General features: G+C 31.0%; 2 protein-coding genes and 1 long non-coding RNA gene across 4 annotated transcripts in view; 2 read left to right on the top strand and 1 right to left on the bottom strand.

The window, feature by feature from the left end:
- Positions 1-2095: 2095 nt before the first annotated feature.
- LOC148609582 (U1 small nuclear ribonucleoprotein C-like) lies at positions 2096-11206 on the bottom strand. Its single transcript, XM_088540456.1, has 6 exons — positions 11123-11206; positions 8127-8169; positions 5792-5900; positions 4982-5080; positions 4302-4439; positions 2096-2767 (listed from the first exon to the last, which is right to left on the bottom strand). The coding sequence occupies exons 1-6, from the start codon at positions 11128-11130 to the stop codon at positions 2652-2654; spliced, it is 513 nt and encodes a 170-aa protein (XP_088396582.1). The 5' UTR covers positions 11131-11206; the 3' UTR covers positions 2096-2651.
- A 156-nt stretch (positions 11207-11362) lies between these two features.
- Positions 11363-18870, top strand: part of LOC148609580 (nuclear pore complex protein Nup160-like) — a 41942-nt gene continuing 34434 nt past the window's right edge. Inside the window, exons 1-3 of the mRNA XM_088540447.1 lie at positions 11363-11470; positions 17900-18017; positions 18537-18744. Coding sequence (XP_088396573.1) covers positions 11380-11470; positions 17900-18017; positions 18537-18744 — 417 coding nt within the window. The 5' untranslated portion in view covers positions 11363-11379. The remainder of the gene's footprint in view (positions 11471-17899; positions 18018-18536; positions 18745-18870) is intronic.
- LOC148609581 (uncharacterized) lies at positions 11605-15747 on the top strand. Of its 2 annotated transcripts, XR_015914555.1 has the most exons (3): positions 11605-12355; positions 13472-13510; positions 13722-15747. It is a non-coding gene; the product is annotated as an uncharacterized LOC148609581 (long non-coding RNA). The 2 variants fall into 2 exon arrangements; XR_015914554.1 differs by lacking the exon at positions 13472-13510.

Here is an 18870-nt window from a genome sequence, read left to right as displayed (position 1 = left end):
GTAAAATGTCTAAATAACACAAACCCAACTGAAAATTGTCAGTTAACTCAAGTTACTCCAGATGGATGAACAATAAAAACAAATTGGTTTTTTCTCACATATTTGTATATCCAAATCATAAGTGCAAAATTTACTATCTTCACAAAATCAACGTCTGTATATCAGCAATGTATAAAAAAAACATTAATAATGTGCTATTATGGATATTTTAAAATTTTCGAATAAAGTGTTTTGCATGGCTTAGCTTGATATGACCTCAATGCTTTAACGCTGAACAGTTGGGCAGGTATGGACACAGGATTAAAACTTAATACAGTTTTAAAATTTGATTGCAATTCATCATAAGGAATCCATGCAATAAAAAAATTGGTTTTCATAAAGTTCATTTTTTTGGCTCTAATATCACGATATGTCTCGAAAATGTAAGAGATATTTGAAATATGAATGAAAAATGCCGTCATGAATTTTTTATAAATAATTTTCAAAAAATCTCAAAATCAGACCATTATAAAAAAAAAAATAAGATGTGGCCCCACTTTGGACCCCTATAGCCTGAAAAAGCTAAATGCTATTTAAATTATGTTAAATATTCTTAAAACAGAATTTTATAAGAAACAAATTGTAAAAAAATGTCAAAACAGAATCATAAATAAACCTTCTACACGATTTTGAATAACCATGCTTTCTCTAATAGCAATAAACAATATATCAAAATTTCATGACAATTGGTTCACTACAACTTAAGTTATTGCACAGATACTATAAAAAAAAAAAAAAAAAAAAAACATCAAAAAGTGGACGACATATCATAAAACAACCACAGGCTATTTTCATCAAGCAGTCAGTAATAGGTAACCATTTTTATCTATATATTTCAATGCAAAATGTATTGTTGAAGCAAAATTTCAAGTAGCAAAAATTAAATTCTAGTTTTGTACCAGTACATTTTCAAAAGGCTTGCCCAGTTGTTTAATTATATTGAACCTGATAATATTTAACATCTGAGGAAACAATTTTATCAAAGTGACAACAAGCATTCCTGGCAACAGATAAATCAATAAAATAAAATTCATGTTGTGCAGATATTTTTCTCTTTAAATATTTTTCTTTTGATAAATATTCCTGAGCATTTTATTACCTCTAACTTCCCCGACTTTTTTATGAGAAAAAACATGGTTCTTTGTGCGTAATACATGCAGTATAGAATGAACAATGTAACTTTTTAATATCAACCATTTGTCATACAAATATGTACTATATGTATGAAAGTTGTCTGCTGATCTGAAATTAATCATGAAAAATCAAAACAAGTTTCAAATACATTTCCTTGTCAATCATTTCTCAAAATAAAATAAATTTCAATGATATTTGCAAAAGACTAAGAGGCCCAGTCCTTTGTCAGGGTCTTAAACAAGGTCAACATTTTAGTTGTAAACTAATGATGTCTTGATGGAAACTCTTTTTTCACATATTTGATGAAAGAACAGAAATTCTTTTATGGCAATTGATCAATTAATGAAACATTTGGAATTCTTAAGTTGTTTTCTTATTGCTTTTTCCCTTAGGAAGTTAAAATCAAGAGCAACATTGTCAAAACAAAATATTTGAAAGTTAAAAAAAGTCTAAAACACAGAATCAACAAGCAAACCAAGGCAGTTAAAAGAAAACAAAGAAAAGTAAATATTAATTGTGAATAATGAGCAGTACTTAGCTGGCATTGCTGTAGATAGCATTGTGAACTGTTGCTTTGACTTTGATGAAATAGCCTGATTTCAATCCTTGGTAAGATCTTCATCAAAGGCAATGGTTGACATGAGAGTTCTGTTGTCAAACCTCAGACATACACATAAGTATTAAAGAGGAATACTGGATTATACAACATAGAACTCTCAGACCATTAGGAATTAATTGCTTGCAGAGATCAAAACATCAGTGTTCAAACTCCATTTCAAAGTGAGTAGCCTGATCTCCACCAAAACAAGATGATTTACTATAACAGCGTCAACTTCCTAAATCCCTGGGCTAAAATAATTAGCTATTTCACACAACTACGTGTATTTGTATATATTGTTTGAAAGTAAAAAATAAGAATATGTAAAAGTTTGATTCATTTATTCAATGATTGATGACAAACATGTACAATAAAAAATGATGATAGATGGTAGACTGAGGACATCCTATGGAAGAATACTAGTCAATCTGAATATATCATTTTCATACTGTTTTCGATTAATGATGCCTAACTATTTCAATGACTCATTTTATCATTTAATATGTTATGGACATGGTTTTATGACATGATTAAGAATAAAGTAAAAGCTTTCAAACAATGACTATCAGAGAGAAGTCATATCAGACAATCAAATACATCTTTAGCTTAAGTGATTTCCTTTTAAAATATCAATTCATCTCATAAAAACAAAAATAATGTCATCAAATGGTAAGACATTCTACACTTTCATTTAACTCTCAACCTAACACACGATACAAAAACATTGATTTATCCTCTTAAGTAACGAATATTTTCAATATGTTGCAGTCCTGATACACTCTTATAATGTCAAGATCTTTTCATATCGTCACTTAATTGCAGTAGATCTCAAATGTATGCTTTTCATATCGTCACTTGATTGCAGTATGTTGTTTATTCATTACTTCCGAATAGGCCTAGGTCCCATAGGACCTGCTAATAAAGGTCCAGGTCTCATACCCATAGGTGCTGCTCCCATTGGTGGTCCACCCATTACTGGGCCCATAGGTCTCATCGCTGCCAAAATAAAATACACATAACAACTATTCTAGTAAAAAAATAACAAGGAAAGGATTTGAGGTGCAAAATATTACTTATTCAGAATATAACAGATAAGTACATTATTATTTGTGGTCACACAGTGGACTATTCATTTTACAAAGGAAGTTGGCCTCCTTTTAATGGCAAATTGGAAGTATATGTGATACAGTAAATGTGTATACCAGGTAATTAGTTTAATTGTTGAGAAAAACGTAAAAGATAATAACTGTGAAGAGCCTATACCAAAAATGTTATCACAAGTTGGGAATAAAAATGCTTCGTAGTTTGCAGATAGATACGCCTACATAGGTAGAACCATTAACAGCTTGGGCAAATATGGACACAAATTCATGATTGATACAGCTCTTAAATTGATTGTGATTAAAGTTTACATTAATAGAAAAATAAAACGACCCACAATCCAACTAAGTTTCATGAAAATTGGCAGAAGCATTTTGAAGTTATATATTGTTCAATTATTGGATATTACCCTTATAATGAATTCAGTCCAAAAACTTGAAATCAGAAAATCAGAAATTCATAAAAATTTAAGAAGGAGCTATCATCAATAGTAATAAATTATCTATAAAGTTTCAAGAAAATGGGTGCAAGCACTACTGAGTTATAGTCAAAAAACTTTTTTATGAACAAAACTTTAACTAAAATTGAAAGGGAACCTAAATCAACAATTCAACAATGTTTCAATGATAACACTGCAAGGGTTTTTAAGTCATAGCCTGAAAACATACAATCACCCCATTTTTGTATGAATAAAGTCCCATAACTCAAAATCGAAAAAGTGGCCATTTTAAAAAGTAGAAAGGGCGCATCAAAAGAAAAAAACAACTCAAGTTTCACACAAATTGATGGCTGCATTTTTTATTTATTATGCAGTGTGAATGATAACAATAGCCAGACTTTAACAATGGTATATGCAGATCCCTTACAATCAGTGATGTTAAATAACATGTATGTCTCAATTTATCATAAAGATAGCAGTGTTTTATTGAACTTTCCCATTGTAATAAATTTCGATACATTGTGTAATTCACACTGTGAAATAAATTTGGAAATTTCACTCATGGACTATCTCCCGCCAAAACATCAAAACTTTCATATCAATCCACCAATAACAGAATTTAAAATTTATGTTAAAAACATCGATAAATTATGAAAATCTATATAATAAAAAGGATAATCGATTGGTTATCATGAATAACACAATCATGCCAAGAATGCTTGAAGATTTAACTTGTGTGCTGATCAACACACTTTCTAATTGATTATCCTATAATTATTACACTGAGAACTTTTGATCACCCTATCTCTACAATAATAATTGCACATAGTGTACTTACTACTATGGTTTTTTTTGGGTCAAACCATCAATTCAAATTTCAAACTGAATACCAACTTTCACTTGAAACATAATATGTTCCAACTAGAAAATATTTAAGTTTATGAAATTCCACAAAAACCATCAAAACTGATAATAATGGATTTATTTTACCTGGCATCATTGGAGGCATAGGTCCTCCGTGAGGTGGTCCGGTCATTAGAGGCATGGGTCCACCAGGCATAGGACCACCCATCTGTGGCATGGGACCTGGACCAGCAGGACTTGGACCTGCTGGAGCACCAGGTTTACCTGTAAAAAAATGCATTTATTTTTAAATTGCCTTAATATCAAGCATTTTCATGGGTTGAAGCCTAAATCAGATACGTGTATTACGTTGTTGTCAAGTCAGGGGACTTAATCCTACATGCTGCAAAATTTTCAAGACTTTAGTATTGTTAGATGTTATGGTTACACATGAATTTTTTTCATTTTAAGCAAGATACTTGTTTCAATGTTTTAATATTAAATGAAGAGTATACAATATGTACCATTGACAATTAGCTTTTGATAGATAACACAATATAAATGGGTATAAACATATTAAAGTTATTTATCACCCAGAACCTCAAGAAAGGACTATCATAAATATATTAGACAAGTCAAAAGACAAATCTTCTTCTTCTTAACCATTTACATACTAGCTTAATTATGAGTACCATTAACATTTGACTACTTACTTAGGAACCATAACAGGACAAAGGCTGAATGTTTGACTTTTTACTACATTTTTTGTTTTACAGTCATTGAATTATAAAACCTCTAAAATCAAGGGAGAACATTTTACTTCTTACCCTGCATGTTAGATGGTGGTGGAATCATAACACCTCCAGGGCCAGGGTTTCCTGTCTGGAAAGGATTTGATGCTATCTTTCCAGCTTTGAATGCTGCAGCTGAAAAAAAAACAACAGTATCATCAATGACAAAGGACAGAGAATTTTGATCATTTATTCTTCTTAATAAGGAGGAAAGTAATAAGTAAGAATTTTACATTCACAATTTTTCATTTCAGTCACAATGTTGAATAAATTATATAAACTTAATACAAGTAAAAATTTATCGCAATTTTTTTTTACAATATGATGTAACCTATAAATCACACCACGCACAGAATGTTCAAAATTCTACCCATAAATTAAAAAAAACAACACATTGTTTTCTGGCATTGAATAGATTAATGTGCTTTACCCATAAGTTGCATCACATGGCTGAAAGTATGTGTAATCATAACCAAATTAGCTCTTGATAGCACAGTTGTTAGAAGGTATACATGTAGCTAAGAATGTTCACAGTATTTTGATTTAGGGACAACACCATCATCACAACATTATAAACTCAAAGTCTTGATCATTATAATTAATGTTTTATAAATAGATGTGTCCCTTTAGCGGAAAATCATATTACCAGATTGATTCCTTGTCAACACAGGCACTTGTTTCATATATAAAAAAATTACTTCCCTTCCCTTTTGCTTCTGATTTTCTTCCACAGAGAAATGTGTTTTCCTCATACAAAATAACAGCAGACATAATTTACTTTCAATTTTATTTGGATTAAGTGCTAAATAAAAAATGTCCATGTCTTTTTATACAGGTCATACTTACTTGTATCATCTACCAACTTCTGGACCTGTTCTTCTAACCATTTCTGATAATACAACCGGACATTTTCTTTATGTTTTCTTCCATTGCAATGTGTCTTTCTTACTGATGGCTAAAAGATGTAAATTATTTAAAGGTAACATGTTACATAATTCGAAGCAAACAAAAACTCCTTTTTCTGCTTTTCTGGTTTAACTTAAGGCACATGTGCCTTTATTTTGTATGTAACTACATGTATTGTAGAATTAGAATACAATCTTAATTACTTACTACATGCTGCACAAGATAATATCTAATATGAAGTTAGTAAGCTACTGAAATTTCAAGTTATGATCTTAACATTAATCTTAATTGAAAAATAAATTTAACCTACTGGACCTGGTTGTTCTGTCAAGGACTCAAGGAATACTAGAGACAGATTGTGTTAGTGAATGCTTTGAAACATGAAAGGCTCAAAATTGTTTTGTTGGAAGTGTGTATTTTGGAAATATGCAGCTAGAAAGTGATTGTTTGAACTTGAATGAAAAAACAAGAGGCTCCCAGGAGCCTGAATCGCTCAACTTTTTAATTTTTTCCTTTCAAGGGCAATAACTCTTACAAGGAGCTTTCCGACAATTTTCACCCAAAGGAGACTTTGGTAGGGCTTATCATAAGGATCATTTCATCAATTGATAGTTTCAATTCTATCTATTTTATTTAAGTTTCTAAGATTTTGGCTGAAAACAGCTATTTTAAAAAACGTATTTTTTTGTCTTTCAAGAGCAATAACTCTAACAAGTATCCATCCAAAAAACTTTGATCCCCACAATCTTTTGTAGGCCTTATTATAAGGATTGTTTTAGCAACTTAAAGTTTTATTCTATCTATCATCATTTTCAAGATATTGGTTGAAAACGGTAAAAAAATGTCATTTTTCACCTTTCAAGGGCAATAACTCTTACATGGAGTTGGGTCTCACTAACCACTTCCGGGTCAAATGGCCACCCCCCTATGTAGTACCAAAAGCACACTGAACCTAGACATTTGCATTGTAAGTGCATTATTTGTGTGTATTATGATTAAAAGTAGTCAAAATAAAGCTGAGAATGTGTACTTTAAAATCATATATGTAATTAACTACAAAAGTGTATGAATATTGTTTACATGTGTGAGTAATTTGCCTCCATGCTGTCAGTTAGCAGAACAGGTAAAAATGTGGATTTTCAGTATTATTTATTCAAGTAAATTTTGTGGAGAATTTCTATTATCATCGTACCATTAGCATAATGATTTTGGAAGCCTTATTTTCCAAGCTTCGCAACGGTATGCAGCTTTAAGATGTCATTTGTCCTGGGAATTCACAGTGAGACTTTGAAAATTACTTTTTTAACATGTAAAGTAATGGAAACGTTAGAAAGGTTAGTGAGACCTTGACAGACAACTTTGATCCCTTGAAGACTTCTGTGGGCCGTAAGATATTAATCATTTCAACGACTGAAAGAATTTGACTAAACATAACAGTTTTGGATATATATGCGAAAAAACTACTGTCTCTCCCCTAAGTTCTTTTTTTTTAAAAGTTTGGTTCCAATTGGTGAAGTAGTGTCAAAGGAGAAGATTTCTGAAAAATTGTTAATGACGACGATGAACTCCAAGTGATGGCAATAGATCACATGGCCTTTGGTCAGGTGAGCTAATTATGAAAACACAAGATGCAGTGTGTGTTTATAGGAAGTCTGGAATATTCCTGTTGATTGAGACATCAGCGATATAGTGGCATATTACCACAAAATCAAACTATATTTCAGTATAAAAAGCCTTGTCCCTAATAGGCAACTGAATATGAACTGAATAACAAATGTTACTAACATTATCCATTGTTAAAGGTAATGTACTTGTAATTTTGATGTTGATCAGTCTAGAAATACAATTTGATGATATCTGAAGTACCAAACACCCATTCCAAACACAAACTATGCAACATATCCAGTGGATAAATATATATCAAGCATATAAAGCTTTGAACCACTGGGTCCAGTAGTCTATTCAGGTATCATAAATACATGTAACTCTTAAAATGTTGGCAAAATTAATTTGTATACAAGTTCATCCAGAATTAACTATAATTGCTTGAGTCTTCTGGAACTTTAAAATGATGAATGGCACCATAATCATAAAGCTTCTGAGAAGAGAGAAGCCTTAGCATGCTTAGTTGGACATTTAAAACCAAAAGGTTACAAACATGTTTCCGAAACCTACATGAACCTCCATTCAATGGATTAACGGCAAAACTGCACCATTCACAAACTTATTTCTAATTTCTAAATGAGTAGTCAAAAATCTATCTACGAGTACTTACTGAGTCATGTGTAAGGTAGGTATCACAATAGTCACAGTAGTACCTAAAAATTAAAAAAGTACCATTAGGCAAAATCATTTATTTTGTTGATAATTATGAAATTTAACACTGGATACTTCTATTACATGTACTGCTGAACCCTTAAAGGGACCAATACCAACTGCTGCAACAGATGTAAAGTTTAAGTCATATGGTCATATCTTTTGCAAAACATGGTCAAAACCGTAAGTCTAGACAATATATCTCCATTTTTTTACCATTTTCTCTTCAGAACAGTTTGTCATGTCATGTCACTGCCACTTTATTAGTTATTTCATTTCTTTAAATCAGTAAAACTGAAGTAATAACCAATAAAAGCTGCACCATAAACTCATGATACTCCCGTTGGTTGATATACCAAACATTAAATGACCAAGTCCCTACATTGTTTATGGACGATTTATGCTAGGCCTACATATAAATGTACAAAACCATTGACGCATCAAAATCTTTTCAATACTTTTATAATTAATAGATGATTGATACATAGTACTGGCAAACCTTCAGTTTGGTGATATGCCATGTCAATTAGAGCACGAAAACAGAAAAACCATCCCCCTTCTTTAAGATAAATTTCCAAAAATCAAAAACGAAAAATCTAAATTTTATAGAAAATGAAAGGGATCCTATGACCACGGATAAAAAGGCTATTCTAAAATTTTGTGGCTCTTGCTGAAAGCATTTCAATTAGAGCACGAAAATAGAAAAACCGCCACCCTTTTCTTTCCCATGCAAAAGTCCAGTAACTCAAACACAAAATGTTCAAAATAAATGTAAAATGAATGGGAGCTTTCTTCCATCAATATGAACAACTGATCAAAGTTTTATTAAATGGCTTAAAGGGACGATGGATGGATGGACAATGGTATACCATAATACTTCCGGTCAAAATTGACACATGTATAAAAATGTATTATAAAATGCTTGTTCCATTTTTAAACCTTTTAAAAACATTTTGCCACTTATGAATAAATTTGACATTCAATTTTTTGGAAAAATGTTGTCTGCTCTGCATATATCGCAAATCTGAGCTTTTAATTAATTCTTTTCATATAAAAATAAAAACTGATATATTAAGGTAATTGTTGGTAGGCAAAATTTTTTTTCAACACATCTTAATTTATAAGTTTAGAGTGTGAAATGAATAGTCATATGGCAAGGTTGGCAAAAAGCCAGTCAATACTAGTACTGACTGGGTTGGTGGTCAATACTGGTTTTAACCAGAGACTGGTCATTACAAATCCAATCAACTATACTCGGCGTCACATAAATAACATACTGTTAAAATTTGAATAAAAATATTTTCTACGACTTTATTGAGACCTACCGTCGTTTAAATTGTTTTAAATGACTTGCTTATTCGTTTAGCCAAACGGCTTCTCCCTGAACAAGTCGCTTTTAGCTTAAATCATGCGTAACAAATCCTTACGGGAAAATCCCATACTAATATCCGCCATGTTGGTTTCTACGGGACGATTTGTTTACAAACAAAGTTCGTAAGTTCCCGTCGAACTCCGGTGACAATCGTCTGCTTGATTAACTTCTCAGTATTGTACGTTGTTCGCGTAAAATAAATCCGAGATATCCGAAATAACGCCGAAATGCATTCTGGGTTCTTCGGTTTTTGGACAAACCATTTAAACGTAAACAACATCTCCTAGCAACCCGATCACTGTAAACATGGCCGACTTTTTACAATGTAAATATTGGCACCTAGAATTAAAATCTGACCGGAATTTAACGATTCAATGTTTAGGGAGAAGCCGTTTGGCTAAATGAATGAGCAAGTCATTTAAGACAATTTAAACGACGGTAGGTCTCAATAAAGTCGTAGAAAATATTTTTATTCAAATTTTAACAGTATGTTATTTATGTGACGCCGAGTATAGTTGATTGGATTTGCAATGCTTTATATTAAAATGTTGTTTATGTTTGCATTGAATTGCAAAATGACCATTTATTATTCTTAAAATTTGCTAATAATGGAAATTCAGAATATCATTTTAATTGTTTTAAAATTATGATTTAAGAGCTAAAAAAAAAACAGTATTAATATTCATCATGAAAAACTCAAGAGTAAACCCCCAATAAACATTTCCTGTATTTTGTCCAGAGGTCTGGTACAAATATACATGAAAGGGCTCTAAAACACATTTATTGTTTTAAACTCTACCCTTCAAAGCAGAAGAATAAACAAATATCAGTGAAAGAAATTAGCAGTAGACCTACGGACCAAGTCTATGTAAAATCAAACAGGTCTATAATGAAATTGGCTTAATTTCCTTTGAAATGTACAGTTCGGTCTTTATAAAATTATGAAGGGTCTATGTTGACAAAAAATAAGTTTCTAACACTGCATATATTGAGAATATTATATTATTTCAACACAAATTAAAGTGAATGTAAAAAGAATAAAGCATATGCTTTACTATTAGGAGATGTCATGAATTACCAGTGATTCAGTTTTGGTTGGCAAAAAAATCCATTAGTGGCATGGGGCATCAACTTTAAATCATAATTTTTTTTTCATTTTTTGCAATAATTGAAAAATTCTTTTGATGACCTAAACTGCAAATAAAACACTTTTTTACCTGTGGACATTTTCAAATAAATATAAAATATTCAGTTATAATTTATATTCTATACAAAAGGCCTGTCTGCAGTGGTTAGAGGAGAAATAAACGGCTGTCGTTGCATGGAACTTGCCCTATTGTGTAACAATATATTTAGTTAAGGGCCAAATCTCGTTTACTCTTGACCACTAAACAGTGATGGAATATTCAACAGTTTAAGTCAAATTAAGAAAAAGGAGTCAGTTGAAGTAATGAAGACCCAGCATACAAATGATACATCATGAAACAATCACGTAACAAAAGAAATGAAAACCATTCTCTTAACAACAACCAATATGATTATGCTAAATACTAAGTGATGAATGTGCTTTCGTTTATCCTTACTTCGGCATAGTGTATCATCTACAGTTTAGGGTTGAAGAATCTGAACACGTTTGTTTACCGTCTGCAGCTTCCGGAAGTGCTTTTTCTTTTAAATAATCTCCATACTTGGCGTATTTTTTCATTTATTGATATTATTGAGTTAATTTTTATTAATGATAAAATTTAATTTTGAAAATGATCCATCAGAAGACTCATTAATACTTACTTTGGGGAATAGTTGTCAAAAAAAATTGTCGTGAGTATGGAGATTATTTTGAATGGCGGAAAGCATGAGTGGTGGAACATATCGGGAGATTTCAATTTCTTCAAATTCTGTCGCAAGATGGAAAGAAATTAATGTTAACACTGGTATATGTCATTCGTTTAAGAAACATGCAAGATTAGAAAATCGCTTGTCCGATCGAATAATTGAGGATAACCCAGGGTCGAGATGTACTGATGTAGACTAGTTTCATTTTGTTATTGTTTTGTCTTTCGCTAGGGAGGTCGGTAGTGCGTTTATCGATATTCTTGCGAGAGCAAAATTCTCAATTTTGAGTCAACTTTAACACGTTAGAAAATGGTTAAAAATCCATTGCATGACAAAAAAAATATATGTAATTGAAGATGAGACATTTCTCTTTCTAAATATACAACTTTCATTGTTATTGGAGTTGATGGTCATTTGGTACAAACGTTTGAAGTGACGATACTTTGAGAAAAATGGCCGCCTGAAAAACTATGTGTCAAAGATCATACCTATTTCAAAATTCATTCCGCAAGCTATTACTGGACCGATTTTCTTCATTTATGGCTTAAATTTTTGGAAATATCTTCAATTTTGATAATCCGGTTGTCAGGCTAATTTTTTTGTTACAAAACATATTTTTTACGTAATTTTAAGGAAAAACATGTTGAAAAAAAATAGTTTTTGCGTACCCGGAATGCACTGACAGTCGGATTCCGAAAATTTAATCCTTTCTGCGTCCATCCGTAACCCTGGTTTCAGAAGAAAAACAATAATAGCTTGCGGAATCGATTGGATATTAGGGTGGTCAGGGCGTGGTTTTCACAAAAATTAAAGCGGGACCGGTTATCGTTCTTGCTAACCGGATGTTACTGATCCGCCATAGCTTCTGTTAAGATTTTCGAACACTCGGGGATAAATGCCTTTTACCGACTGTTTTCTGGACGGATTTTTGACTGGTGGTGCAGACAACGATGGACCTAGGCCATGGAGGCCAATCACTTACGGTAAGTACCTAAATTATGTCTAATATAAGCCTAATCGCCCTGTTTCCGTAAGGTCAAATTCTAGAATGACCTTTTATCATCTGCAAGCTTAAAAACTATATTCACCTTCTTGGAAGGTCTGATTTTCGTTTGATTCTGCATGAGCTGATTTAAAAAAGATCACTCTCATTTAGCATTAGTTGGAATATGTTTCCATAACATTTTTATTAAAGGATGAATATGTAATGAGGTAAATTCTCCCAACGATTGATTGCAATCCATTCAAAATCTTTCGGACTTTATCGACTTTCCTATATTATCGGAAGTCTCTGTATTTTACCTTGCTTTTTTCTATTGGTTGGGAGAATCTGCACATATTGCATTTAATTTCCTTGATAATTCAATTTTAATTTATATGTAGTGCCCAATTTATATGAAACTCACATGTTTAAGCATAAACCTTCTTTATATTTATTTTAACTGTTTTATTTATTCAAAATTATCATATGTAGAAAAAAAAATCAACCTTAAATTGCTTCTTCAAATGATACACTTTTTTTTTTTCTGGTTTTCATTTTATCAGTTCATATATATTATGACTTTTATTAGAACAATTATCATGTAGCCCTGCTTGTACTTTACTTGATAAATAGAACTTATTTGATGAGATTTATATATGTGGCAATTGCATATTTTACATGTGACCTGCATCTTCTTAAGTTTACTTTATATATTCATATTGTACAATTTTTAACAGCTAACTTACATATTCATTTTTTAGAGGATTGTAGATGCTCTACTTATTTAATATTCATATACATGTACAATTGCTTGGAAAAGGTTTAAAATCCTAGTAATATACATTATTTATCATTAAATTTTAATTAATTATGGTTTAATATTTTTTTGGCCTTTTTAGGATCACATTGATTGACTCATAATACCAATCTTTTGTTGTATGTATATGAAACATACTTGTACTATGTTTTTTCTTCTAATTATTGATTTATTTCAGAAGAAAGTATTAGTAAACAGGCTGCCTAAATATTTATTTTATTTTGTCATATAAAAAGTAAACTGTGATGTAAATTTTATTATGATTTAGTTTTATTTTCTGTTTGTTTTTCATCATTTTAGTTTCATTTTGTTGAGTTCTGGAGATATTTCGAATTCATGGTAAGTTAGTTTTTATACTTTGATTTAGTTTAGTAGCTTTATTTATTTTAATAATAAAACTTTTGAGTCTTTTAATTATGGTAACAAATAAGCATTTACATTTGAATCATATATTACTTACAAGAACTGTCGATTAGTTTTGTGTTTAGACTCTGCTTTAAAACTGCCTCACAGTACATATTCATTGAATACCACTACTTGTTTATTTCAGATGGCCTGAGCAGCATAGTGGGCTATGCTATGAGACGAATATGGGTCGAGTCTGAGGTAGGACCATGTGGGGTACAGTAAGTAGGGTAGTTCCAGACACACCTGAACCCGATAACCTGATTGGTAAGAGAGTTCAACACTTGATAGAAGAACCAGACGGATCACGCAGCGAAATTATTCATATTAAGTTATTTAACATATCATTAATATAACCTTATAAAACAATCTTCTTGTTTTGAAATGAAGATAATTATTCTGGAAAAGGAAGTTTGGTGTTTTTAACTCCTCGCCACATCTTTTGTCAACCGCTTTGTGAGCAACCAACATCAAATAAAGTTTTACATTTTTTCAGATTGTTAGCAAACCAGATTATGATTTAATAGAAAGTAAACTAACTGTAAGTAAATTGATAAGGTAAATGATGTTAATAGGTGTAATGTCCTTATGTACATAATCTCTTTTGTAGATTTGGCAGACATAGTAGATCCCGGTGAAGAAACCCTTCTGGCCTGAAATGGAAACTTCGAAAAGTTCATTAAACTTAATCAAATGATGATATTTTGTTTATTATCATTTAATGTACATAATAGTACACATGAGGAAACAGCTAGGGCTTCAAAGTTCCATAGTGAAAGGATGCGCATTGGTTCAAGTCAATGTATTCATACAAATTTTCTCAATTTCTTGGGAAAACAGCATTTGTTTTTGAAATTTTATTCAATTTTAACATAATAATGAGATTATTATTATGTTAAAAGACCCTATTTAAACAAGAAAACATTACAAGACTACATTAGGAATCTTAGAATTGACCAGACCTTGATATAATATTATTTTGCCGATTTTTGCGGCAAAAATGTATGTTTATTTTGATTATCGTCTGGCTTCATTTAAGGTATAGGCCTAACAAATTTTCATCCACATTAAACATTTTATAGCAAAATAAGATGAAAGTATCTTCATGTGATAGCTTAGATTCTAAGCTTTAAAATGGTTCCACATAAGTATATGGTAGGTTGATATTTTGATCAATATAAGCATAAATATGCGGTTTTTTTTTTAAATCTGAAATTTTCAAAAATGTTCGATTTACCCCCATTTTTCAACATTTGCTTGTTGGTTTTTAAATATAATTCAATTATTTCTTGATAAAAATGTGTTTTTACATATTTAATCACAATAACAATAACTGTCATGTGCTGAAAACTGCTTTTAAATTCAAAATGTCTTTTTTTGTCTGACCTTTCGCCATTTTTTCCACTGAAAATAGCTCTAAAATTTACCCTAAAATGTAAATTTTCGACCTCAAAAAATTTTTTTGAGCTGAAAAACATGATTTTTCAAGTCAAGCAACTTTATTGCCACACAAAACAAGTGACAGAAAAAATTAAATATTTTTTTTTGAATTCTTAGTAAGCAAAAATGTATTTTTTTGTTGAAAAAACGCATTTAAAAAAAAGGCGGTCTGCCGCAGTGTTTCTGATTCCAATGAAAAACAAATCGGAGGTTTTGACATAATATTTGTTTATTTATTTCTGTTTAATGGATTTCTCTTGAAAGAACAGCAAAGGATCAGATTTCTACTACCTTCCAATTTCCAAATATGAATATCCAAAAATGGCACTTTAATTCACGATGCTGTTGACACATAGCAAAAAAAAACTAAGTCCAAAGTGTTTTTTTGCCAATTTTAAAAAAGTGTAATTTTCTTTGTATCTAAGATACAAGTTTCCTGAATGGCTTAAATCAAAGTATGAAATGGCTTTATTTAAATGATTAAGACACAATGTATGAATTTCTTTACCTGTTTGACTTATGTGGGCCACAGAAGTGCCCAAAATGTGACATTTTTGCCTTCGCAAGAAAAATGACCAAAATTTTGAACTTTAAATTGTAATAACTTTTGAACCCCTTGACGGATTTTAAAAATTTTTGCACCAGTAAGTTACATTTCTTGGGCTCTTTCAAACTAATATAAACTTGTACATTTTCTATATACTTCATATTTTGACTGACCTCCCTACTTTCGCTAGTGTACTGTAGTACTATACTCACCTGACACGGTTTGCATTTAAGGTTGCTCTTTGCCTTTAACAGTAAAACTAGCATAGAGGCAAGTGACCATGCCTGAATAATCAACAATTACCCAAATTATATATTGGGATTTTTAAAAAATGTACTGACAGCAAGTGATTTACAATTTATTATTTATCACCTACATGTATTTCAACTTTCCAAATTCCATAAATTACTTGTGATAAAACTCTGATTTTGTAATGAATAATTTATGAAACATGAATGCTCCAGCATCCACTTTTACTTAAGCTGTTGCAGGAGTTTTTGTGAGGTTTCACAATAGGCCAAAGGCTGTAAAAGTGACCTAAAACATTTTTGCTTGAGTTTAAGAGCTATCTCCTGGTTACTATTTTGTGGTGTAGATTTTTTCTAGTATACTTATTAAGTTTTGTGATATAAAAATTCAAAACTTAACCTGTTGTCAGAAGTTTACATGCATGATCATACAAAATTAACAGATTTCAAAAACATCTACCTTTAATCATTTCAGTTGCTACTATAACAATCCTTGTCCACAAAAATCTTTTTTTTTTTTTTGGTAGCATATTTATTTGATTTATGGGACATTTTAAAACACTGATGTTAATCTACTTTTGATTCATTGTAGAATTGTTTTGATTTACATAACTATGACTGAAGTTAGATTTGGGAAGTTTTTGTGAAATCCTTGTTACCTGTATTTCTTCAGTAATTTTAATAGATAAAACTTAATAAGATAAAATCTATGGAAACTCTTTCCCGCCAAAATTTCAAATGCTTATATTTCAAAAAGGAGCACACTGACCCATTTTTATTTTATTATTATTTTCTGTTCTTAAAATATTTCGCATTCTTTTGAAATCCTTGTTATTCTCAAATAGACCAGCAAACATCTTAATAGACTTTTGAAAGGCATGATTACTTTGACAGTGCAGCATTTGGAGAATAAATGTGCTAATTCCCCGATTCTGTGTCCCAGAACCATCCCTGTATTGATATCTTCTATTTTATTACAGTATATACATGTAGAACTTTGTAAGTTGGTGTTTTCACCATTATCTTGTATCTGTGCCAAAATATTTTCCACCTCCTGGTACCACATAAGCGTAAAAAATAGATTTCAATTATTTTCCTTTACAAATTAAGCTTATTTACACAGTCTGAATTGATTTCTATTATACTCAGTCAATGGTTAGTGGAATAAGGCAGAGATTGAGTCTGCATCTGATTATCTGTTTTGTCTTAATTTAGTCTATTTCTTATGCATCATTGATGGGCACAACTTTCTCCAACACAGCACTGTGGAAAAAAGAACTGGATTAAATACTCTATAAGAATAACATCATATCATGATTTTTTACCAAAGATACAATTTGGGTATTGTCCTGAACAGAGAGCAATACGAAAGATTTATTTATGATTCCCTAAGTTATATGGTAATGAGGATTTTAACTAAAGCAGAAATTATACAAAATGATTAAAAAAAAAACACAACATCTCAAAAAGCGTTTGCCTTGATATTGTCATGTGTTCTTTTGATTATTACCTGGAGTATTTGTCTATCAGTTAAATGATTTTTTATAACCCTTTATCCAATACTTTTTTTCATTGAAAATTCAAATTTAAATTTTAGATCATTCTTTGTTCCATGAACATAAGTGTAAAGTGTCCATTTTTTCTCAGTCATTGATAGCATAAAAACTCACTGATATTGCCAGAGGTTGCACCTGAATTTTCAAAATTTAATCTGTAGGATGACCTTCCATGTATAAAAGTTTGGTTTTGAAGAACTACAGCTCTGAAGTGTCTTCAGTTACGGCTAAAAGATATAATTATTTTATTTTTGTTAAATTATTTACAAGAGCAAGTATTGACAATTTGTAATTTTTTTTATAGAATTTTGAGGTACAAAAAAAATGCAATTTATGCAAGAAGTTTTAAATATTGGGAGGAAACATTGAAGGTCAAATCTGAGAAGATTTTTTAGGGAGAGATGCAGTTATTTTTGCAACAAATAACTACCAATGTTTAATTTAATGTAATTACATGTAAGTAATTTGAATTACTTTGATTATCTTATAATCCAAAATTCTGTGTTATTTTATTTATACAAATATATTTCAGGTGCTTCAGCAAGCACATTACAGGATATCAAAGTTCCAGATAGATGTGGAGGTTACACTTACAGATATTATGATGGCGGTCTATCTCAGAATATTGTAAACAACCGCTTTATTTACTGGTAAATCTACTGAACATTACAAAGTTTTACGCACATTGACATTATGGGTGTGGCATTCTTATCAGAAGTGTGATGTAATTCACACTTGAACGAAGTAGTGTTAAATATTTTTTTTGCATTATAATATTGAGTGAGAGCAGGATAAATCACACTTATCCTGCTTACTGGTAAATCTACTGAACATTACAAAGTTTTACGCACATTGACATTATGGGTGTGGCATTCTTATCAGAAGTGTGATGTAATTCAATCAGCTTAAAAATGTTTGAAGTGCAAATTTCTGACATTAAAAATTTATTAATCAAGTTGGTTTAAGTCAGTACTGATTTGATTTTGGCTTGCTTCAACCAAGTTTAATTTGGTTAACATAAACATTTAATGTGGTCATAACTAAATTTTTAGTCAAAAATGTAAATCCTACTTATGTTACACAATACATACAAAATCTGATTACATTTACTATTTACACAACCAGAAATCTTTCTGACCTTTAGTTAAATGGTTTTTCTGATATTGTAGGAAAACAAGTAAAGATGTTCTTGAACTTGTTGAGCAGAGCCTTAACTATGACCTTGTTGGGTCACGTGTTATGTACCGTTTCCAGGATACCCAGATTTTGGATGGGATATCAGTAACCGAGTTCCATGACAGTGTAGTTATTTTGGTGGCTACTGTAGCAAGTGTACACAGATTGATATTTCCTCATCCATCCAGACTACAGAGACATGTGAGTATACAAAATGTGCTCTAGCACATAGACTTTTCTTTTGGAAATGGTAGCTGGAACTTTTACCCTTCTAACTCATTGAGAGATTCTGAGATTGGTGGGGAATGAAATCACATCAGGAAGTTG

The sequence above is a fragment of the Perna viridis genome, chromosome 8 (genome assembly GCF_037379345.1).
Source record: "Perna viridis isolate PV_CMFRI_1.1 ecotype Kerala chromosome 8, ASM3737934v1, whole genome shotgun sequence".
NCBI lineage: Eukaryota > Metazoa > Mollusca > Bivalvia > Mytilida > Mytilidae > Perna > Perna viridis.
The sequence above is the reverse complement of the archived record's forward strand: the minus strand, read 5'-3'. Positions and strand labels throughout refer to the sequence as shown.